Consider the following 25,942-nt stretch of genomic DNA (forward strand, 5'->3'; position numbering starts at 1 on the left):
TTCCCTTCCAAGCTCTGCCATGCGCCCAAACAATGGTTTACACCCACATATGGGGTATCATCGTACTCAGGACAAATTGGCCAACATTTTTTGGGGTCCAATTTCTTCTCTTACCCTTGGGAAAATAAAAAATTGGGGGCGAAAAGATCATTTTTGTGAAAAAATATGATATTTTATTTTTACGGCTCTGCATTATAAACTTCTGTGAAGCACTTGGTGGGTCAAAGTGCTCACCACACATCTAGATAAGTTCCTTAGGGGGTCTACTTTCCAAAATGGTGTCACTTGTAGGGAGTTTCAATGTTTAGGCACATCAGGGGCTCTCCAAACGCAACATGGCGTCCCATCTCAATTCCAGTCAATTTTGCATTGAAAAGTCAAATGGCGCTCCTTCCCTTCCAAGCTCTGCCATGCGCCCAAACAATGGTTTACACCCACATATGGGGTATCATCGTACTCAGGACAAATTGCACAACATTTTTTGGGGTCCAATTTCTTCTCTTACCCTTGGGAAAATAAAAAATTGGGGGCGAAAAGATCATTTTTGTGAAACAATATGATTTTTTATTTTTACGGCTCTGCATTATAAACTTCTGTGAAGCACTTGGTGGGTCAAAGTGCTCACCACACATCAAGATAAGTTCCTTAGGGGGTCTACTTTCCAAAATGGTGTCACTTGTAGGGGGTTTCAGTGTTTAGGCACATCAGGGGCTCTCCAAACGCAACATGGCGTCCCATCTCAATTCCAGTCAATTTTGCATTGAAAAGTCAAATGGCGCTCCTTTCCTTCCGAGCTCTGCCATACGCCCAAACAGTGGTTTACCCCCACATATGGGGTATCAGCGTACTCAGGACAAATTGTACAACAACTTTGGGGGTCCATTTTCTCCTGTTACCCTTGGTAAAATAAAACAAATTGGAGCTGAAATAAATTTTGTGTGAAAAAAAGTTAAATGTTCATTTTTATTTAAACATTCCAAAAATTCCTGTGAAACACCTGAAGGGTTAATAAACTTCTTGAATGTGGTTTTGAGCACCTTGAGGGGTGCAGTTTTTAGAATGGTGTCACACTTGGGTATTTTCTATCATATAGACCCCTCAAAATGACTTCAAATGAGATGTGGTCCCTAAAAAAAAATGGTGTTGTAAAAATGAGAAATTGCTGGTCAACTTTTAACCCTTATAACTCCGTCACAAAAAAAAATTTTGGTTCCAAAATTGTACTGATGTAAAGTAGACATGTGGGAAATGTTACTTATTAAGTATTTTGCGTGACATATGTCTGTGATTTAAGGGCATAAAAATTCAAAGTTGGAAAATTGCAAAATTTTCAAAATTTTCGCCAAATTTCCATTTTTTTCACAAATAAACACAAGTTATATCGAATAAATTTTACCACTAACATGAAGTACAATATGTCACGAGAAAACAATGTCAGAATCGCCAAGATCCGTCAAAGCGTTCCAGAGTTATAGCCTCATAAAGGGACAGTGGTCAGAATTGTAAAAATTGGCCCGGTCATTAACGTGCAAACCACCCTTGGGGGTGAAGGGGTTAAGAATATGCAAAACATTGTGCAAGATGAGTACATTGACTCAGTCCTATATATGATGTTGTCATATTGCCCAGACTTTCACATTTCTATCATTCATATCTCATTTTATTATTTTTTTTTTTACTTTTTCTCAGAATTTTTTTAACAGAATTTTTGTTAGTTATTATTATGTTTCCTTAATACTGTATTTGTCTAAATATACTGTACACAAAGGCAAGGATATTAGTCTGCATACTATTGCGTACTAAAAGGTTATTCCCAACAATGCAAGTTTTCACTTATTCATGGGATATGTTATAATTTACTGATTTGTGCGGTTGGACTATTTGGACCCCAATTGATTTCAAGAATGGAGCTCTGAAAAGCCTCATCTGAATGAAGTTGTGGCCAGGCGTGTGTGCCTTCTCTCCGTTTCATTGGGTAAAGTTTCTCCTTGCGTAGAGTGACATTTCAAACATGCCGAGATGAGGAGACTTTTAAGCCAGAATGCTCCCCTAGGAAATACTGACATTGTCTCTTCAGAGAGGAAGAGGACTAGAACTATAGTGCCACCTACAAGAAATAGCAATCCTAGAAGTCAATGTTGACCCTTTAACGAGCCTTGTCACATGACTTAGGATAAATGCCAAAACCAGAATCTTAGTTTGCAGACACTGTGTCTCGGGGTGCTGCTCCTCCTCAATGGGAAATGTGAGATCTGGTTTGGCAGGGAAAGAGGCATCTGAGCAAGATCCAAGGGTCCAGGTCAGACGCCTCTCACCTAGCCAAACCAGATACCACTTTGTGACAAATCCCATTGAATTATAAGGGGACTTTTGTATTCTGGAGTGGTGTCTGCCATTTAGAAGGGATTATGTAATGAATGTGGACAGTCATAAAGGATCAGAGTCAGAAAGCATATTTCTCTATAGTACATGTAATTTTTTAGTATTTATTGCTACTTTTATTTTTTTGTAGATACAAGTCCATCAAAGTCTACAGAAAGGTCTACAGCCTCAGGTATATTAGCTCAAAAGTCTCTGCTATCTGACTGTAAAGAGCATTTTCCCCTTTCCGTGTACCAAATAAATACATTTTTAAGTCATATTAATTGACTGGAAAAACTAGATTATCCGACAAATTTGTAACTGGCATTATAGGTCACTCATGGTCATTGATTTTCACCTGGAACTAGGGGAAGTTCAGAGAATATATCCCCTGAATAAGAAGATTTGGTGAAACATGTTAGATTTTTAATATGGACAGCAGACCCTGAATATATAGTGTGGTGATATGGATTGACTTGTAGAGACCTGTTTCATGTTTTGTGGTAGAACTCAATGAGACACACAATTAGCAGGGAGATACTTGGTTCACAATGTTTTTAATATAGGCTCTAATGACATTTAAATAAAAGTGAAGTTTTAATGCAGGATTACATGACTAAGGCCGGGTTCATATTTGCGTTTTTGTGCACAGCGTGTGATCAGCATAGATCCGCATGCATACATATCTTTAACATGGTGTACACCGGGACATGCATTTGCATGCGTTCACATGCGGATGCATGCGTCATTTCACGGAGTGCGGCGGTGTCCGTGAACGCAACATGTTACATTTTTTGAGGCATCAAATATTGCGTAATCATGCGTATGTGGATAATTGCGGATGAGTGCGTAAAAAATTCATTACTGTCTATGGGAATGCATTGGTACGCAAGGACATGTGTACGCATGCGTTAAATATGCATGCGTACTTTAGACTGTGCATGTCCAGGAAATTATGTCACCACCTCCACCATGCGCATAAGCAACGCATACGCATGCCAAAATGCATTTAAATGCATGCACACGCAGCGCTTTTTTTGCGTCATGCGTAAGATGATGTGGAGGCGTAAGCATGCGTTTGCGCATGCAGATGATACGCTGCACACAGAAACGCTAATGTGAACCTAGCCTAAGAAGTATTGTCGGAAGGGTTTTAGCACGCTATATTCAAAATTGGAGTAAATGGTGAATACAGATGTGAACAGCTTCCAATGAGTTTCATCCTATCCAGGGCTAGTTTTAGACAAAGTAGGACTCTGGGCAAAAGTTTAAAGTGGGGCCCCAAATGCTCACATATTGCACCATCACACAAACATTTTACACATTTTACATCACACATTTTATATGCTCTGCGTTGAGGCCGTTAACTGAGCATGATCGACAATATTGAAGTCGTTTGACACTTTTTCACGAGTTTCTTTACAATGGCTGAGGAAAAATGATGGGCACAGATAGTCCTCGATACAGTATAATGCAGTTCCCATACAGTATAATGCTTTATAGAATATAATACAGCCCCCTCAGAGTCTACTGCAGCCCCCCTCATAGAGTATACTGCAGCCCTCTCAAAGTATACTGCAGCCCAACACACACAGTATAATGCAGCCCCCTCAGGTTATAGTGCAGCCCCTTCAGAGTATAGTGCACCCTCTCCCCACCACACCCAGTATAATGCAGCCCCGCTACACACACACATACACACACATATACACAATATAGTGCAGCCTCTCACACACAGTATAATGCAGCCTCCCACACACACACAGTATAATGCAGCCCCCCACACACAGTATAATGCAGCCCCCACACACTGTATATTGCAGCCCCCTCACACAGTATAGTGCAGCTCCCCATACAGTATAATGCAGCCCCCACACACAGGATAATGCAGCCCCCCACAGACAGTATAATGCAGCCCCCACACACTGTATATTGCAGCCCCCTCACACAGTATAGTGCAGCTCCCCATACAGTATAATGCAGCCCCCACACACAGGATAATGCAGCCCCCCACAGTATAGTGCAGCCCCCCACACACTGTATAGTGCAGACCCAACACCGTATAATGCAGCCTCCAAACACCATATTATGCAGCCCCCATACACAGTATTATGTAATCCCCCGCTCACAGTATAATGTAGCCCTCCATACACAGTATAATGCAGCCCCTCATACACAGTATAATGCCTTCCCACACATACACACAATATAATGCAGCCCCCACACAGTATAATGCAGCCCTCCCCACACTGTATATTGCAGCCCCCTACAATATAGTGCACCCCCCACACACAGTATAATGCAGCCCCCACACAGTATAGTGCAGCCCCCCACAGTATAGTACAGCTCCCCATACACAGTGTTATGCAGCCCCCACACACAGTATAATGCAGCCCCAACTCTCAGTATAGTGCAGCCACCCTCTACACAGTATAATGCAGCCCACCACACACAGTATAATGCAGCCCCCACACATAGAATGCAGCCCCACAAACACAGTATAGTGCAGCCCCCCACTCACAGTATCAGGCAGGCCTCCATACTCATTATAATGGAGCCCTCACCTACATACAGTATAATGCAGCCCCCACCCACATACAGTATAGTGTAGACCCCCACATAGTATAATGCGGCCCCCCCACACAGAATACAGGCCTCCACTCACAGTATAATACATCCCCCCACTCACAGTATAATGCAGCCCCCCACTCACAGTATAATGCACCCCCTCTGCTCACAGTATAATGCAGTCCCCACTCATATAGTATAATGCATCCCCCTATGCACATTATAATGCAGCCCCCCACAGTACAAAGCAGTCCCCACACACATAGTATAATGCAGCCCCCCACTCACAGTATAATGCAGCCCCCACACACACAATATAATGCAGCCTCCACACACACTTAGTATACTGCAGCCCTCCACACAAGGTATAATGCAGCCCACACAGTACACACCTACAGATATATACATATCCACGCACACAGTATACATATACAATACTCACCCCTCCTCCTTGTTCCCCACACTGCTCCAGGCTCTGCTCCAGTCTCATCAGCTCCACTCCTGTTTCAGCGTGGCGAACGATGAAGTGGCATCATCATGTGCCCTCTGAGTCAGAAGGAGCGGGGGAGTGATGGGAAAAGCAGCATCAGATAATGTTCTCTCCTCCATCACTGCTTTCAGCTGTATCACTGGGGGGATGGGACGTGTTGTATCAGCAGCACGCCACTGGGTGGGGTCCCCAGGAGGAGTGGGGGCCCTAGACAGCTGCCTGGTATGCCTGCCCCTATCGCCGGCGCTGATCTTACCTGTGTAAACTAATATACATTAATTCCTCACTAGTTATTATTTAGCAGCAGAAAAAGGCAGCAGTATTTATCTGCCCAGGTCTCAGAATGCACACAGCAAAAAAAGCCAAAAATGCTGGGCTTGGCTGCACCCTGAAAAATTACGTGCAAAAAAAAAAAAAGCAGAGTATGAGGTGATCATTTTTGGCCTTGTAATCTAGGATGTCTGTTCTTATGGGGCGCACTTAGATAGTGTTTGATAAGTGCCCTATACAAGTGCAATTTAATGCTAAGCAATCACCCCCTCCATGAATTGCTAGGTTGTCTCATCAGTATCTTTTCCCTGTGTGGCCACCATCTTTACTACATGGGTTTGCTGCATTAGTTCTGAGGCATGGACAGGTAAATACTGCTGCCCCTTTTTTTGCTGTGTTAATTCTGGAAATCTTGGAGGATTTTTTTATTCCTGTTTTTGTGGCTTTGCTTTTAATTTCCCCGTATGTAAAGGAAAACTAAAACTGTGCACAATTTCAGTTGACTCACAATTTTCCAAAAATTAAGAATAGCCAAATGTTTTGATACGTATCTGGGCAAAAATGCCACTGGGTACTCTAGAAAAAATGGGTAATATACCTTAAAGGAACTGAGATTATGGTCATATTGATTTTCAAGCTTCAGAAGGAATTAACATAGTAACATAGTAAGGCCGAAAAAAGACATTTGTCCATCCAGTTCAGCCTAGAATTGATAAAACTAAGCTAAAAAGATTATTTTAACAATGTAAAAGAAGATCCAAACAGTGATATGTAACTATCTCTAATGCTTAATTACATGCCAAGGTTCATCAGCATCTTCATCAGGACCCTCATATATTACCGATATTTCCACTTCTGCCACAACTGGTAAGTTCATAATTAATATATTAATACTGTACATACATAAGGTGATTATGGTGGATCAATCCTTTATATGCCCTTATATTGTTTAGCCATTCATATTTCTACAGGTTATATCATAAACTTTTACAAATATCGCACCCCAACATGATCGTAAATGTAAAAAAAATAATATATTGTTCTAATATCTATAAAAGAAACCTACATAACAAATCCAGAATAATATGGAGGACACATCCACACAGAAACGTGACTCGTGAGCTGCAAACTACATGGATAAGTATTAATATATAGTAAATAAATAATCTACACTGACAGATAAATTATAGCAAGTACAAAAAGCACTGAGTAACCAGTAAGAACAGAAATGTAAAACAAGGTACACAAAGGTAAACATAAACCATAAGGTAAAATACTGACCAAATACTGAACGTGTGAACGTGGCCTAAGACAAGGCTTCTTAGGAAAATGTCAATTTAACTATATAAAGCAATACAGCAGTATATAGTAAAAGTGATCAAATATTCACGGGTCCAAGTCCTCATAGGGACTAATTAATAGTTAATATAAGAGTTAAATATGTTTTAAACGATATAAAAAACATAAAGTTTAAATCAACAAATAAAGTAATAAAAAGCTAAATGTTAAAGTCCATTCTATAAAATTGAAAAGTATTTAAGCCATACATTGAACACTGTGAAGAAACAAATATTGACTCCAAATTTGAGCTTTTCAGTCTCTGCACTTCCTCAAAAACATGAAAAAATAAGATCCGTGCATCATATACACTCACTGGCCACTTTATTAGGTACGCCTGTCCAACTTCTTGTTAACACTTAATTTCTAATCAGCCAATCACATGGCGGCAACTCAGTGCATTTAGGCATGTAGACATGGTCAAGACAATCTCCTGCAGTTCAAACCGAGCATCAGTATGGGGAAGAAAGGTGATTTGAGTGCCTTTGAACGTGGCATGGTTGTTGGTGCCAGAAGGGCTGGTCTGAGTATTTCAGAAACTGCTGATCTACTGGGATTTTCACGCACAACCATCTCTAGGGTTTACAGAGAATGGTCCGAAAAAGAAAAAAAATCCAGTGAGCGGCAGTTCTGTGGGCGGAAATGCCTTGTTGATGCCAGAGGTCAGAGGAGAATGGGCAGACTGGTTCGAGCTGATAGAAAGGCAACAGTGACTCAAATCGCCACCCGTTACAACCAAGGTAGGCCTAAGAGCATCTCTGAACGCACAGTGCGTCGAACTTTGAGGCAGATGGGCTACAGCAGCAGAAGACCACACCGGGTACCACTCCTTTCAGCTAAGAACAGGAAACTGAGGCTACAATTTGTACAAGCTCATCGAAATTGGACAGTAGAAGATTGGAAAAACGTTGCTTGGTCTGATGAGTCTCGATTTCTGCTGCGACATTCGGATGGTAGGGTCAGAATTTGGCGTAAACAACATGAAAGCATGGATCCATCCTGCCTTGTATGGAGCATCTTTGGGATGTGCAGCCGACAAATCTGCGGCAACTGTGTGATGCCATCATGTCAATATGGACCAAAATCTCTGAGGAATGCTTCCAGCACCTTGTTGAATCTATGCCACGAAGAATTGAGGCAGTTCTGAAGGCAAAAGGGGTCCAACCCGTTACTAGCATGGTGTACCTAATAAAGTGGCCGGTGAGTGTATATCCATAAAAAACACGTTATGGGTCTCAGAAAATGGTGAGACAAACTAAATTTTCATTTTACAGTTTTCTGTATTTTATTTCACCACTGATATATAAAAAGAACTAGACTGTTTTGGTATCGCCATAATCGTACTGACCTTTTGGTCATTTTTACTGTATAATGAATGGCAGAATTACAGTTTGTTTGTTTTTTAACAATTTTACTCGACTTAGAATTTTTTTCCCCATTTGTCAGTACATCATATGGTAAAATGAATAGTATCACTCCAAATTACAGCATGTCCTGTAATAAATAAGCCCTCATATGGCAATATCAACAGAAAAAAACAGCTCTTGAAAGAAGGGGGGAGGGATGGAGAAAAAAGCGAAACGGCAAAAGTGAAAAATCGGTCAGTCCTGAAGGGGTTAAAAGGTGTTCAGGATACAAATAAAAATTCAGGAACCGCACCAAAGCTGTCCATATGTTGAGCCTGGTATTACAGCTCAGCTCCACCAAAGTGAATCCAGCTGAGCTACAATACAGCCGGTAGACAGATGTGGCGCTGTTTTCTTGAAGAAAACAATACTTTTTTTTCAACATTGGACAACACCTTGAAAAATGCTGGTGAAAGATCATTATATTTTATCTATTTCTACTGTTTTACATCTATAATTTATTTGCAGGCTCTTCAGTCCCAAAACTCAACAGTTCAGGTAATTTTCCTTCTTTTCTAAATCCAGGATATGGATGCAGTGTTGAGTAGATATTTATTATTAGTTTGTTTTCTGAGTTATTTCAATATTTGATCACTTCTAGTATTTTTATCTATAATTATAAAAATTGGATTAAATAAGGATAATGATGAATAACCTCCACATAAATAGCCCAACCTTGAAATTGTTAGATTATTTCTTCACAGCAAACAAAATATTAACAAATACATTTTTATTTGAATACACCTAAAAATGTCTTACCTTTTTGCATCTGTCTGGTGAAGATGTAACCCTTTACAGTACATTAGGAAGGATGGTAAAACAAGAGTACAGAAAAAAGAAAGTGTGAAGAATCAGACTACATGCACTTGTAGTCTGTAACCATGGAGATGTAGACAATTACAATGTGCACTGAAACACATTATTATCCTTTGTGCAACACAAGCGTTGTCTCTGAGACTGGCAAATGGAAGCCGATGTTTTGGCCGGGTTGAAATCTACTTTAATGGAGAATGGGGAACAGTATGCGATGACCTTTGGGATATGAGCGATGCAGAAGTGGTATGCCGCCAAGTCGGTTGTAGCCCGCCCATTTCCCCTCACGTAGGTGCCTACTTTGGCCGGCGAGAAGGACCTATTGTTTTGGATGATATAAATTGTCTTGGAAATGAAACGTATCTGTAGAACTGCCCCCATCGAGGACTGGGCACACATAACTGTGGGCATCCAGAAGATGCCGGAGGTACATGCAGAAGTAAAATGTGATCAGATTTTTTTTCATCTCATGAAATATTCAAAATGTATTGGGATGGTGATCGAAAGCCTCTAACCTACAAACATTATTTACAACACTTCTTATCAAATTTCATAGAATCATGGAATGTTAGACTTGGAAGTCAAGAGTTAACGTGTCCAACCCCCTGCTTAATGCAGGATTCAATAAACCATCTCAGACAGATGTCTGTCCAGCCTTTGTTTGAAAACTTCCATTGAAGGAGAACTCACCACCTCTCATGGCAGCTTGTTCCACTCATTGATCACCCTAACTGTCAAAAAGTTTTTTCTAATATCTAATCTGTATCTTTTCCCTTTCAGTTTCATTCCATTGCTTCTCATGTTTCCAAGTGCATATGAGAATAATGATGAACCCTCTACACTGTGACATCCCTTTAGATATTTGTAGATAGCTATTAAGTCTCCTCTTACCTTTCTTATTTACAAGCTGAACATTCCCAGATCCTTTAATCGTTCCTCGAAGGATATACATTGCTGTCCGCTCACCATCCTGGTAGTTCTTCCCTGAACTTGCTCCAGTTCTTCAATGTCTTTTTTAAAATATGGTGCTCAGAACTGGATTCCAGATGAGGCCTAACCAAGGAGGAGTAGAGGGGATAATTACTTCACGTGATCTAGACTCTATGCTTCTCTTAATACATCCTAGAACTGTTTGCCTTTTTTGCTTCTACATCACTTTGTTGACTTATGTGCAGTATGTGATCTGTTAGTATACCTGTCTTTTCACATATGCTATTGCTTAGTTCTATTCCTTCCATTCTATCAATGTCAATTTTATTTTTCTTGCCCAGATGTAGGATCTTGCATTTCTCCCTGCTAAATATCATTCCATTAGTCGCTGCCCATTGTTCAAGCTTATCTTGATCCTTCTGAATCCTTTCTCTCTCTTCTTTGGTGTTAACTATCCCTCCTAGATTTGCATCATCTGCAAATTTGATTAGTTTAACTTCAGTTTCCTTATCTATATCATTTATAAAAGTGTTTAACAACACTGGGACCAGGACAGAGCCTTGTGGTACCCACTTGAAACACTTTACCAATTGGATGTACAACCATTTATTACCACTCTTTGAGCACGATCACTGAGCCAGTTATGAATCCACCAAACTTTAGCTTTGTCAATCCCATACTTGCTCATTTTTTTTAATAAGGATAGTATAAGATATGTTATGAAATGTTTTGCTGAAGTCAAGATATACTATATCTACGGCATTTCCGTAATCCACCCAGTTAGTGATTCCATGATAGTTGGAAATTAGATTAGTCTGATATGACTTGTTTGCTACAAACCCATGCTGGTTTTGATTAATTACTGTATTATTGTCCAAGTACTTACAAACTTGCTGTTTAATAATTTGTTCAGGTATAGAAGTAAGGCTCACTGGCCTGTAATCTCCTGACTCCATCTTCTTTCCCTTTTTGAAGATAGGTACAACATTTGCCTTTCTCCAATCTTCTGGGACTTCTCCTATTTTACTGGATTTTTCCAGGACGTCCCTCCTGACAGCACCCAGGAGGACGTCCTCCTCCTCCTTGCTGGGACAGGAAACACACGAGAGTTCAAATATCCGGTACCTCCCACCGATCCTCAGTGTTTTTCCTGTCCCTGCACGGAGGGACACACGTAGAGAAGCAGCACATGCTTACCGAGCTCAGGGGGATCGAGCGGTTTTCCAATCCTTTCCCCTGTCAAGCAGCTCAGGGTCGAAACTCCCCGGAGGGGAGTCCCTCTACCCCAGAGGCCCGGAGTGGACGATACTCCGGGATTGAACCGCTCCTCCCGGTGGGGAGGCTCTCGGTTCAGGACGCAGCAGGATCCGGCCTCCGTTCTGCAGAGCACGCAGTCCCGGAGAGATTACAGACAGGGAGGCTTCCGGGTGTAAGGTAGCCGCGTCACTTCCGGTATCGGCAGAGCCGGCGGAACGTCACTTCCGGTGGCGTTCGATTCAGCGGGGAGGCAGACGCTCCATATGGGAGCACACTGTACAGAGCGGTCGCTACGTTCTTGCATCCAGCATCTGCAGTGGCCACACCGTCTGCCAGGATCAGCTGCCAGGAGCGACGATGGAAGATAGAATCGACGAGGAGAGGGTAAGACTGCCTGGAGCAGTACAAACCTAAGCCCCGTAACCTCCTCATATTTCCCCGCCTATTACTCCCTATCTTACATCTCCTAGGATAAGGGAAACTCCGCTGTTCCCACTGTTACAGCTAAAAGATCGGGAAAAGCTAATATGAAGAGCGCCAGATGTCCTTTATGTCATGCTAAGCTCCCAGAAGCCTATAACAAAACCCTCTGTGCCTCATGTACCTCCAAGGTCATGAAAGATGAACAGACAACCCTGTTTTCCGAGATGAGATCCCTTATAAGGGAAGAAGTACAGGCCTCTATATCCAGCCTGTCGCAGTCTCGGCCCGCCAGTCCCATACCCGGTCGTAAGCGTCCCAGGCGGGAGGAAATACAGGGGGAACCTGATTATTCATCAGAGGAAGATTCCGAGCTCAGGGATTCGCTCGCAGAGGAAGAAGGTGAAATAGTGGAGAATCAGGAATTAGCCAGGAAGTATCTATTTCAATCTGAAGAAACAGATGGTCTCGTACATGCTGTTAGGAGTACTATGCAGATAGAAGACACATCTAAACCTCAGTCCAGACAGGACTTGATGTTCGGGGGTCTAGTGGCACGAAATTTGACTGTATTTCCTATAAGTGAGCATATCAAGGCCATGATCCTAGAGGAGTGGAAGGAGGCCGAACGCCGTTTGGTACTATCCCGCGACTTTAAAAATCGATTACCATTTGACTCTGAGGAAGCCAAGCTATGGGACGAGGTCCCTAAAATCGACGTCCCGGTTGCGAAAGTCACCAAGAAGACTGCTATACCCTTCGAGGACTCCTCTAGCCTTCGTGACCCAATGGACAGGAAGGCCGATATATTACTTAAGAGGGCTTGGGAATCTTCCGCAGCCCTGATCAAAACAAACATTGCAGCCACTTCGGTGGCAAGGTCAATGTACATATGGATGGGGCAGCTGGAAGAGCAGCTATCCAATAAGACACCTAGAGCAGATATACTAAATTCCCTTCCTTTAATGAAATCGGCAACGGCCTTCTTGTCAGATATGACAGCGGAATCAGTTAGATTCGCAGCTCGTAATAGTTCCTTATCTAATGCAGCTAGGCGAGCTGTGTGGTTGAGGTCATGGTCTGGCGACAACGCCTCTAAATCCAAACTCTGCTCTATTCCATTCTCGGGACAGAGAGTGTTTGGACCTACTTTAGACACTATCCTTGAATCAGCCAGTGATAAAAAGAAAGGATTTCCTGAGGACAAAAATAAGCGTCCTCAGTCCTTTCGGAGAGGCTTCTTCTTTCCCAAGAAACAGTTTGAGCCTAAAGGTCAGGGTCGGGCCAGTAGAGGATCCTTCAGAGGCTCCCGTGGACAGAGCTACAGGAACAGAGGTTCCTTCTTTAACCCTGCATACAAGAATAAATCACTATGACGCCACAAGCATCGGGGGGAGGCTTCGGAGGTTCGCAGAAAACTGGGCTCAGATCACGCAGAATCAGTGGGTTCTCAGCATTGTCTCCAGGGGATACAACATAGAACTCTACGCTCCTCCCCCAGAAAGGTATATTACACCAACTATCGTCACTGCAGATTCAGCTATTCTAAAAGACTTACAAAACATGCTCAGAACCGAAGTAATCATTCCGGTCCCTCACGCAGAGATAGGAACGGGTCACTACTCCTCCCTATTCACTATCTCACGGCCATCGGGCGACACTCGCACGATCATAAACTTAAAGCCGTTAAATGTCTGGGTAACATACAAAAGGTTTCGCATGGAGTCTATCCGCTCAGCGATTCAGCTAATAAATCAGAACGCGGTCATGTGTACCATCGATCTAAAGCGGGCTTATTACCAGGTCCCAATACATCCCATGTCTCAAAACCTGCTAAGGTTCGCAGTAAAACTACCAACCCGGACCTGCCACTTCCAATTTCAAGGCCTTCCCTTCGGGCTGGCCTCTGCTCCGCGCATTTTTACGAAGCTTGTATCAGAGATGGTGGCATTTCTGAGAAGACAAGGAATCATAATAATCCCGTACCTGGACGATTTCCTTTTAGTAGCAGATTCAGTGGAGATCTTGGAAGTTCACAGAAATCAAACGATAGCAACGATGGAACACCTAGGCTGGGTAATAAATCGGCAGAAGTCCAGCCTTCTTCCAGACCAAAGAGTAACCTATCTAGGGGTGCTTTTGGACTCCAGTCGCAGAATATCCTGCTTACCGGAGGGCAAAAGAAGAATAATTCAAGATCGAGTCAAGTACCTACTGGAGCATCGAGCTTCTATAAGGATGGCTATGCAGGTCCTCGGCCTTATGACAGCTTGCATCCCATGTGTAAGGTGGGCTCAGGCACACTCAAGACGTCTGCAACGACAAATACTGTCGGTATGGGATCGCCGGAAATCTTCACTAGAGGCTACATTGAGGCTGACGGGTCCAACTCGAAGATCTCTCCATTGGTGGACTCGCACAAAAAACCTAGAAGTGGGCGTTCTATGGATCTCCTCACCTTATGTAGTCATCACTACAGACGCCAGTGCATGGGGTTGGGGAGCTCATCTACAGGGCAGAATCTTGCAAGGCAAGTGGCCAGAAAGCATAAGGAACAGATCATCAAATTTCAAAGAGCTGTACGCTGTATGGCAGGCGTTAAAACACAATCGCCCTTTCCTACTAAACCAGCACATAAGAATTTTCTCCGACAATGTAACGACGGTCTCATTCCTGAATCATCAGGGAGGACCAAGATATCAACCTCTGCAAGATTTAGCAGAGAAAATCTTCAGCTGGGCCGAAGACACGATACTCTCCCTAAAAGCTATCCACCTAGAAGGTTCTCAGAACATAGTAGCAGACTATTTAAGCAGACAAAAATTGTGTCCAACAGAGTGGGAACTGGACCAGAACATTTTTCGGCAACTATGCTTTCGTTGGGGAACTCCCAACATCGACCTCTTCGCAAGCAGAAGGAACTCGAAGACTCCAAGATTCTTCTCTCTGAACCCATCGGATTTTCCAGAAGGGGTAGATGCTCTGAGTCAGAAATGGAACCACTCCCTCTCATACGCCTTCCCACCATTGGCGTTAATTCCAGCTGTCCTTCGGAAGATCAAGGAGGATCAGACAACGGTCATCTTAGTAGTTCCGTATTGGCCAAAGAGGAGTTGGTTTCCAGTGCTGGGAACACTAGCAATGGACAACCCAGTCATTCTGCCTACCAGCGGAAGAGTCATCCACCAAGGTCCAGTCTATCACCCAGATCCAAGCAGACTCTGTCTTTCAGCCTGGATCCTGAGAGGATCATCCTGAAGTCCAAAGGCCTATCAGACCAAGTCATATCTACTATACAAAGCAGCAGGAAACCGGTTACATCAGCCATATACCAGAAGATTTGGAAACGTTTTTGTTCAGAAAGTGGCAGGTCCGATGTTGCATCAGGCTCACCAGACATTCCGGTTATCTTGGACTTTCTGCAGAAAGGGTTCAATTCGGGGCTTCGACCTAGCACATTAAAAGTACAAGTGTCAGCGTTAAGTTCTTATCTAGACTACCCCTTAGCATCACACCCATGGATAATACGCTTTATTCGGGCCACCCAGAGAATGCGTCCCACCATCCGGCACTTGTCCCCATCCTGGGACCTTAACCTTGTTCTTAGAGCACTATGTAAAGGTATTTACACTCCGGGTGATGATATGCCGATAGCTACTCGCACTCGGAAAATGGCCTTCTTGGTCGCGATCACCACGGCTAAAAGAATTGGAGAAATTCAGGCACTATGTATTAGAGATCCCTATCTACAAATCAGGGAGGATAGCCTAATACTGAAATTAGACCCAGCTTTTGTACCAAAGGTAGCTTCCACAAAAAATAGGAACCAAGAAATAATTCTCCCTTCCTTTTGTAATAACCCCTCCAACGAGAAAGAAAGGGCTCTGCAATCTCTCGATGTTAGGCAAGGAGTGTTAGATTATTTACAGGCCACAAACTCCTGGCGTATAGATTCTAACCTTTTTATTTTATTTGGGGGGAAAAATAAAGGTAAGAAAGCCTCTAGAGCCTCTATCGCCCGTTGGATTACTGCAGTAATCTCTCACGCCTATCAGTCCGAGGGTTTATCCCCTCCTCCAGGTTTAAAAGCCCATTCTACCCGGGGGGTGTCTGCCTCTTGGGCTGAGCGTGCGGGAGCTACCATAGAGCAGATCTGTAAGGCCGCTTCTTGGGCCAGGACAGACACTTTCTGTAAACATTATAAGCTTGATGTTACGTCTGGTCAGCACACGACTTTTGGGAGGAAAGTCCTCCAAGCGGTAGTCCCACCCTAAGGAGATGATCTGGTACTTCTCCTGGGTGCTGTCAGGAGGGACGTCCTGGAAAATCGGTATTAGTCTTACCGGTAATTATGTTTCCAGGAGTCCATACTGACAGCACCGGTAGTTCCCTCCCATATCTATTATAAATTACATATATATATTCAGAGTTATGTTATATATATTCTGTGTATTGAGTTTCAAATATTAAAATTTTTATTTGCATCATTCCATGAGTTGGTCCTTGTTACAACACTGAGGATCGGTGGGAGGTACCGGATATTTGAACTCTCGTGTGTTTCCTGTCCCAGCAAGGAGGAGGAGGACGTCCTCCTGGGTGCTGTCAGTATGGACTCCTGGAAACATAATTACCGGTAAGACTAATACCGATTTTCAAAGATTCTGGCTAGTGGTTCTGTAATTTCCTCTGCTGACTCTTTCAGTACATTAAGATGTAATTCATCTGGACCTGGAGACTTAAAATCATTTAAATTAGATAAGTGTTCCCTCACCATCTCTCTGTTTATAGATAGAGTGGATTCTTTTATTCATTCAATGGCACCATGTTACAATTGCTTTCTTAGAGAACACAAATGCAAAATAGGAATTTAAAAGTTTGGCCTTCTCAACATAATTTTTAACCACTTTACCCTTTTCATCCTGTTAAAATCCTATAGCATCTTTGACTTTTCTTTTGTTTTTGACACGCCCCCCAAATCCTTTTTACTACTTTTGGTCTCTATTGTAATTTTTACTTCATTACTGGCTTTACTTCATTATTGGCTTTTGCTCTTCTAATGCTTGCCCTGCTTTCCCTGCAAACAGAATTATATTCTTCTTTAGATATGGCCCACTCTTTCTATTTGATGTACATTTCTTTTTTCCTTTATAACGAGTAATTAAGTTCTGTGTTCATCCACCATGATCTCTTTAACTGCTTACAATTCTTCCTTCTTTTTGGATTGTTACCAATTGTGCGGTGAGAATTTCATTTAGCAAAATCTCCCATCCTTCTGGGCATTTCTGTCCTTTAAAACATCCAGCCATTGGTCCTTTCCAACCCACGTTTTGAGTCTATTAACATCTGAATTTCTAAAGTCCAACCTTAAAGTCTGAGTCCTCACTGGTCTTCCTCTTGTAATCCAAATTTGAGGTTAGCATGGTCGCTGCCTCCTAAATTCCCAGCCACCTTTACTTCCTCTTTATACAATTCAAATATTTCTTGAGTGTTTTTTCCAGAATATGGGGGTGGGAAGTAAACAGTCACCAGACATAATGGTTGCCCATAAATTTTGCAAAATAACAAAACATACTGCCCATCTCTATCTACATGACTCTCAATTTCTTCAAAAGGCGTGGACGCCTCAATCAGAACCGAAACCCCACCTAGCATATGAAGAATACATAGAGTGATAAGACTTCCCAATCCACCTCCTTTTTAACACATCTTTTCTGTAAGCAAATGTGTCTCCTGGAGACAAATGACATCTGGGCCCCGTTTTCTCACATATTCCATAATTGCCGTTCTCCGAGTACCCTCCGACAATCCTCTTATATTCCAACTAACAATTTTAATTGTGTCTCCTACCATAAAGCCTCACAAATACAAATTCCTGACCCCTTGAAATAGGATGCTGTTCCCAGTAATCTATAAGTCCCAATTTCCAGCAATAGACCCCGGCCCCCCCTCCTCCCTCCCCAATATTCATTAACAAAGTAACCGATAACTGCAGGGCCGGCTCCAGGTTTTCATGGGCCCTGGGCGAAAGAGTCCCGGTGGGCCTCTTTAACACATACCACAATTCATAATGCACTGATACGGCAGAGAAATATAGGTATAGTACAATGCCAAAGATTTCACTTACTTCTTACATTACATGAGTGATATCTATTGTACATTCTACATTAGCTAAGAAACCGGACAGTACAATATAGTCCTCTATACAGAATGAGCCCAATATATTGCTTCAAACAGAATAATGAGCCCCATATAGTCCCCCATACAGTATAATGACCCTATATTGTGCTCCATACAGTATAATTGGCACCACGCAGTCCTCTATACAGAATAATGAGCCCCATATATTGCTCCAAACAGAATAATGAGCCCAATATTATGCTCCATGCAGAATAAGGAGCCTCATATAATGCTCCATACAGAATAATGGGCACCACAGAGTGCTCCATACAGAATGAGCCGCATATATTGCTCCATACGGAATTGACCCCATATAATGCTCAATACAGTATAGTGAGCCACATATAATTCTCCATACAGTATATGATGGGCCCCATCTATTGCTCCATATATAATGGGCCTCATATAATGCTCCATACAGTATATGATCGGCCCCATACAGTATACTGAGTCCCTTATATTGCTCCATACAGAATGGGCCCCATATTACACTCCATACAAAATGGGCCCCATATAATACTCCTTACAGAATGGGTCCCATGTAATGCTCCAAAAATAATTAGCCCCATAAGATGCTCCATGTATAATGGGCCCCATATAATGCTCCATATATAATTGGCCATATAAAATGCTCCATATATAATTAGTCCCATGAGATGCTTCATATATTATTGGCCCCATATACTGCTCCATATTAAATTGGCTCCATATTAAATTGGCCCCATATAATGCTCCCTATAGAATTGGCCCCATAAGATGCTCCCTATATCATTAGCCCCATATAATGCTCCATATATGGGGCCCTTCTGATGGTCCCCATATATTGCTCCAAATATTTTAAACAAATGAAATACCTCTCGTTGCTTGACGCTGCTCTGGACTCCTCATCATCAGCGTCTTCCTGCTCTCTGTGCTGCGACTGCTCAGGCAGAGGGTGCACACTGGTGACGTCATCGCGCCCTCTGACCTGAACGTCACAGTCAGAGGACGGAAGACGCTGCAGCGATGGAACCGGAAGAGGTAAGTATCGCAAGTGCCGGGGCCCGGAGCAGGCGGGGGGTCCACTCACGGGGGCCGGCACTATAGCACGCCAGTGTCCCCGACAGCGAGTGGGCCCCTGCCTGCTCAGGGCCCCGGCACTTGCCCGGGTGCGCCGGGTGCTGACGCCGGTTAAATGATCCGCTGTTGTTTTTCACCTCTCTTACTAGAGAGTAGGTAGCCCAGCGTCTAGCTACCCTTCCCTCAGTACCTGTAAACCGCTGTAACTAGTACACCTCCCCAACCCCTCCGCATATAGAACAACATTATTACAATAAGTCCCCTGAGAACCGCAACAACTATTAAACCAAAGTCCAGAGGTATCAATAAGGCAGCACCATTTTCATCTCCAACATCTTCCTTTCACTTCCCTCTTTCTTTGTCAGCTGTAAGCTTCTGCTTATTTCAGTCCAGCCACTTAGTGGCTTCTTCTGGTGTTGGAAAAAAGTGAACCGCACCCAGGGCTACAACCCTTAATTTTGCCAGGTACAGAGTAGAATAAATCAATTTCAAGTCTCTCAATCTCCTTTTAACCGTTCCATAACTCATCCTTTGCTTTTGCACCTCAGCCGAGTAATCTGGGTAAATGGAGATCTTTTGGCCATTAATGCACATGTCCTCAGCTGTACAAGCACTCCTCAATATGGCATCTTTGTCTCTATAGTTCAGGATCTTAGCAAGGATAGTACGAGGGGGCACATTTTTGCAGACACTGAGTATGGGACCTCTGCATTTTAGAGAGTTGATCCTCCAGCACATTTACTCTCTCCTCCACCTCTCCCACTCTCTTATCCATTTTGGTCATGTCTGCCTTTATTGTATTAACTTCTGCTATAGTCCCATCCACTCTGAGTGAGAGTTGTTATTGCAGTTTTGCATGATCTGATAAGATCATAAATGTCTTGCAAAGTGGATTCCCCTGTGATATGCTCCTCCACAGTCTCTTGCTCCACACCATCATTTTCCTGCCTCTGAGCCTTCTCCTTGCACTTTAATTTTCTCTCCAGCCTGTTCCTCCTCCTCTTCAGCTGTCTCCTTCCCTGCTCCATCCACCCAGGCATACTTTTCAAGCTTAGCAGCCACCTCTAGCCTCTTTGCATATGAGGCATTTGCAGGGTCCACTCTCTCAGCCGCCTCCACACTGTTGGCGCCATCTTGGGTCCGGGTCACTGCTCCTGCCTTGGCGTCCTGCTGCCTTTTCTGGACCATATCCGCAGCTCTGCACAGCTTCACACGTTGGGGCTGACCTCCGGTGAGCTTCCTCAGCCGCACAACACCTTCTCAGCTCCCAGAGAGATCTTATCTTCAGGATAAATGCAGGGTCACAGCGGAGGAGCTCCAGAAGCCGACCACTCACATCAGGTGCTAGGCCACGCCCCCACCTTTACTTCCTCAACCATTCCTCCTTGTTGGTAAGAATTAGGTCCAATATTGCAGATCCTTATGTTCTATCTTCTACCTTTTGAAAGACAAAGTTGTCAGCAAGAGAAGATAAGAAGTTTCTGGACAAAATACTTTTGACTGAGAGAGATTCCCAACAAATATCTGGATATTTAAAATCTCCCATGATCACTATGTCATTCTTTTCTGATAACAGAGACATTTGATGTAAAAAGAGTTCATCCATATCTTCAGTCTATCCAGGTGGTCTATAGTAAATACTTACAATAGTGTCCTTTCTGTTCTTCTCACCTTGAATTCTTACCCTAACAGTTTCTACAGAGCTACAAGTCTCTGAAGCTTGAATCTCTGTGGAGATATATATGTTTTCCTAACATACAATGCAACACCTACTCCTTTCATACAGGTAATTCACTCCATGGTCAAGAAACCTAAAACGTTGCTCACAGCACCATCGAAATAGCCAGTTGTTCACCTCTAGAATCCTGTTCAATCTCCTTAGTCCATGTCCATCCACTGGAAAGATGGATGAGAAGACAACCTGGCTCCAGTTTCTTCACTCTCCGGCCTAGGTCTTCAAAGTCTCTGCATATTGTTTCCAGATCTTTCTAGCTGTTTCATTTATTCCTACATGTATTAGTAGCCATGGTTAGCCATCTGTAGCACTGAAGAGTATTGAAACCCTATCAGACACATCTTTGATTTGGGCACCTGGATGACAGCGCACTTCTTGTGAAGTAATGTCCAGTCGGCAGATAGCGGCTTCTGTTCCTCTCAGTAGGAAATCCCCCCACAACCACCACTCTTTTTTTTCTTCTTCATCATAGCATTTCTTTTTCTCCTTTCAAGAAGCTTCTGATTTCTTACTGGGGTGTTTTTGTGGACAAAGCACTTTTTTAATGTACATCTTCATAGTTGTTCTGTGTGAGCTTGGTAGCTGTTCTCCAGCGGTATGGGTACTGACTGCCTCATCATCCTACTGCTTCTTTGGGTCACATGCTTCCAATTCTCTTCTTCTGCAGGTACATTCAAAGGTTCTTCCCTTCAAACATTCTGAATAGTTATTTCTAATCTGTCATTAGCTTCTGTAGGAACATTGAAAAGTTATTCTCTTGCAACATTCTGAAGAGATTATTCTGCTCTGTCAACGAAAAACTCATCTTCTTTTTATGTGCTTCAGTGTAGCTATTCTCTCGTGAAGACTTTGCACCTTTTCATCTAACAGAGTTATAAGCTTGCATTTCTGGCATGTAAAGTTTGTATTTTCCTCTGGCAAGCACACAATATGGGTAACCTCCTTCTCCATAGTTAACAAAACAAATTTCTGTGCAATCGCCGTAAAGATTTTATTCCCAACAATACAAGTTATCACTTATTCAAGGGATATGTTATAATTTACTGATTTGTGTGGTTGGTAGTGTTGAGCATTCCGATACCGCAAGTATCGGGTATCAGCCGATATTTGCGGTATCGGAATTCCGATACCGAGTTCTGATATTTTTGTGATATCGGAAATCGCAATCGGAAGTTCCCAGTGTATAGTTCCCAGGGTCTGGAGGAGAGGAGACTCTCCTTCAGGCCCTGGGATCCATATTCATGTAAAAAATCTAATATATAAAGCTGAATGTGTGTGTGTGTGTATGTATGTATGTATGTATGTATGTCCGGGATTGGCATCTGAACCGTAGCAGCTACAGCCACAAAATTTTGCACAGTCACACGTCTGGACCCCGAGAGCGTCATAGGCTATGTTGTGAGGTGAAATTTTAACCCCGCGCTTTCCAATTCACCAAACAATTTTGCCCCTATCTATATAATGGGGAAAAAGTGAAAGGAAAAGTGTTGGAGGCGTCGCAGCTACAGGCACAAAATTTTGCACAGTCACACGTCTGGACCCTGAGAGCGTCAAAGCTATATTGTGAGGTGAAATTTTAACCCCGCGCTTTCCAAGTCACCAAACAATTTTGCCCCTATCTACATAATGGGGAAAAAATGAAAGGAAAAGTGTTGGAGGCAAATTAACAGCTGCCAGATGTGAACAAGGGGGACTTAAAGAATGACAGCGATGGCACCAAAGAGTATATACTGTACAGTTGCTAAGGTGGGGCCCCAACATGGGATAATCACACCACCACGGGGATATGAACACACACACAAAATGCGCCACACACTACCACGTGCTCGAACACATATACCACCCTCAGTGCACATTTCACCACACATACACCAACCTCGCCACATAAAAGTAGAAACACAAAAGTCGCCGCTCAAAACTCGCCACGCGCAAAACTCTCCACATGCAAAACTCGCCACACGTGCAAAACTCGCCACACGCAAAACTTGCACACGCAGAAAAATTGCCACACGCAGAAAAATTGCCACATGCACAAAAGTTGCAACACATGCAAAAGTTGCCTCACACAAAACTTGCACATACTCAAAAGGCACCACACATAAAACTCGCCACGCGCAAAACTCGCCATGCGCAAAACTTGCTGCACACAACTTGCTACACTAACCTGTCACATGCAACTCGACACACAAAAAGTTGCTACACGCATGTCGCCACACAAAACTCATCTCACAAAAGTCCCTACATGCATGTCGCCACACGCAACTCAACACACACAACTTGACACACGAAACTCGCCCTAAAACACACACAAGTCTGGTATCCTTCAAAAATAAAAATCTGATTAATAAGCAGACAAACTACAAGAGCAACAAATGTACCATATAGGAATCCGGCAGCTGTCAGTCACATGACCAGTCTATTATGTGTATGTGTGAGCTAATATATACTGCCAGGGGGTGGGCTTACTGTTGGCTGGGGATTTATCAGGCTGCCATTTTAGCTTACAAATACTGAGGTAAAAATACTGACCAAATAACGTGTGAACGAGGGCTAATACAGGAGGAGATGGCATACAGCTATATACTATATACAGGAGATGACACACAGGTATATACTATTTACAGGGGAGATGACACACAGGTATATACTATATACAGGAGGAGATGACACACAGATATATACTATATACAGGAGAGATGACACACAGGTATATACTATATAGAGGAGGAGATGACATACAGGTACATACTACATACAGGAGGAGATGACATACAGGTATATACTATATACAGGAGGAGATGACACACAGGTATATACTATATACAGGAGCAGATTACCTACAGGTATATAGTATATACAGGAGGAGATGACACAGGTATATGCTATGTATAGGAGGAGATGACATACAGGTATATACTATATACAGGAGATGACACACAGATATATACTATATATAGGTGAGATGACACACAGGTATATACTATATACAGGAGATTACATACAGGTATATCTAATATATAAAGCTGAATGTGTGTATGTATGTATGTGTGTATGTCCGGGATTGGCATCTGTACCGTCGCAGCTACAGCCACAAAATTTTGCACAGTCACACGTCTGGACCCCGAGAGCGTCATAGGCTATGTTGTGAGGTGAAATTTTAACCCCGCGCGTTCCAATTCACCAAACAATTTTGCTCCTATCTACATAATGGGGAAAAAGTGAAGGGAAAAGTGTTGGAGGAAAATTGACAGCTGCCAGATGTGAACAATGAGGACTTAAAGAATGAGAGCGATGGCGACAAAGAGTATATACCGTACAGTTGCTAAGGTGGGGCCCCGACATGGGATACTCACCACACACGGGGATATGAACACAAACACAAAATGCGCCACACACTACCACGTGCTTGAACACATATACCACCCTCAGCACACATTTCACCACACACACACACCAACCTCGCCACATAAAAGTCGAAACACAAAAGTCACCACTCAAAACTCGCTACATGCAAAACTCGCCATATGCAAAACTAGGCTCACGCAAAACTCGCCACACGTGCAAAACTCACCTCATGGAAAACTCACCTCATGCAAAACTTGCACACACAGAAAAATTGCCACATGTACAAAAGTTGCACCACATGCAAAAGTTGCCTCACACAAAACTTGCACATACTCAAAATGCACCACACATAAAACTCGCCACGCGCAAAACTCGCCATGCACAAATCTTGCTGCACACAACTTGCTACACTAACCTGTCACATGCAACTCAACACACAAAATGTTGCTACACGCATGTCGCCACACAAAACTCATCTCACAAAAGTCGCTACATGCATGTCGCCACACGCAACTCAACACACACAACTTGACACATAAAACTCGCCCTAAAACACACACAAGTCTGGTATTGTCCTTCAAAAATAAAAATCTGATTAATAAGCAAACTACAAGAGCAACAAATGTACCATATAGGAAATACGGCAGCTGTCAGTCACATGACCTGTCTATTATGTGTATGTGTGAGCTAATATATACTGCCAGGGGGGAGGGCTTCCTGTTGGCTGGGGATTTATCAGGCTGCCAATAGCAACCAATCACAGCTCAGCTTCTATTTTGCTACAGTTAATTAACCTGAGCTCTGATTGGTTAATATAGGCAACAAAGACATTCTCAGTATAACAAAGCTAATATATGTTGTGAAATGCTTCTATTTGCTTAGTTTTTGCCTTTTAATAATTACATTTCTATCTATTTGTTTTGTGGTTTTTGTGTGCAGAATAAATTTTTGTTAACACATTCTATTTTGCTAACAGCAGTCATTAACCCGGGCGAAGCCGGGTAGTACAGCTAGTAAAGAATAAAAATAAAAAATATGGATATACTCACCCCTCCGACGGAGCCTGGACCTCAGACGTGCAACCGGCATCCTCCGTTCCTAAGAATGAGCGAGTGAAGGACCTGCGATGACGTCTCGGCTTGTGATTGGTCGCATGAGCGGTCACATGAGCGGTCACGCGACCAATCACAAGCCGCGACGTCATCGCAGGTCTTTCACTCGCTCATTCTTAGGAACGGAGGCTGCCAGTTACAGCGGTTACTACCAGGGTGCGTCAGAGGGTGAGTATATCCCTATTTTTTATTTTTATTCTTTATTTTACACATGAATATGGATCACAGGGCCTGAAGGAGAGTTTCCTCTCCTTCAGACCCTGGGAACCATCCAGGATACCTTCCGATACTTGTGTCCCATTGACTTGTATTGGTATCGGTATCGGCGATATCCGATATTTTTCGGATATCGGCCGATACCATCCGATACCGATACTTTCAAATATCGGAAGGTATCGCTCAACACTAGTGGTTGGACTATTTGGACCGCAACCAATTTCAAGAATGGAGCTCTGAAAAGCCTCATCTGAATGAAACTGTGGCTAGTCATGCGTGCCTTCTCTCCATTCTAAGGGGCAATGTCTCTCCTTGCGGAGAGTGACATATCAAACATGCCGAGATGAGAAGACTTTTAAGCCACTATGCTCCTCTGGGAAATATGCAAATTGTCTCTTCAGAGAGGAAGAGGACTAGAACTCTAGTGCCACCTCTAGGAAGTAGC

The 25,942-nt window shown here is 43.0% G+C and overlaps 1 protein-coding gene across 1 annotated transcript in view; it reads left to right on the forward strand.

The window, feature by feature from the left end:
• The window catches only part of LOC143767562 (scavenger receptor cysteine-rich domain-containing protein DMBT1-like), a 67,159-nt gene that overhangs the window by 18,510 nt on the left and 22,707 nt on the right, over positions 1 to 25,942 (forward strand). Inside the window, exons 7-9 of the mRNA XM_077255971.1 lie at positions 2,513 to 2,554; positions 6,494 to 6,556; positions 8,902 to 8,931. Coding sequence (XP_077112086.1) covers positions 2,513 to 2,554; positions 6,494 to 6,556; positions 8,902 to 8,931 — 135 coding nt within the window. The remainder of the gene's footprint in view (positions 1 to 2,512; positions 2,555 to 6,493; positions 6,557 to 8,901; positions 8,932 to 25,942) is intronic.

This window comes from Ranitomeya variabilis, chromosome 4 (assembly GCF_051348905.1).
Source record: "Ranitomeya variabilis isolate aRanVar5 chromosome 4, aRanVar5.hap1, whole genome shotgun sequence".
NCBI classification, from domain to species: domain Eukaryota; kingdom Metazoa; phylum Chordata; class Amphibia; order Anura; family Dendrobatidae; genus Ranitomeya; species Ranitomeya variabilis.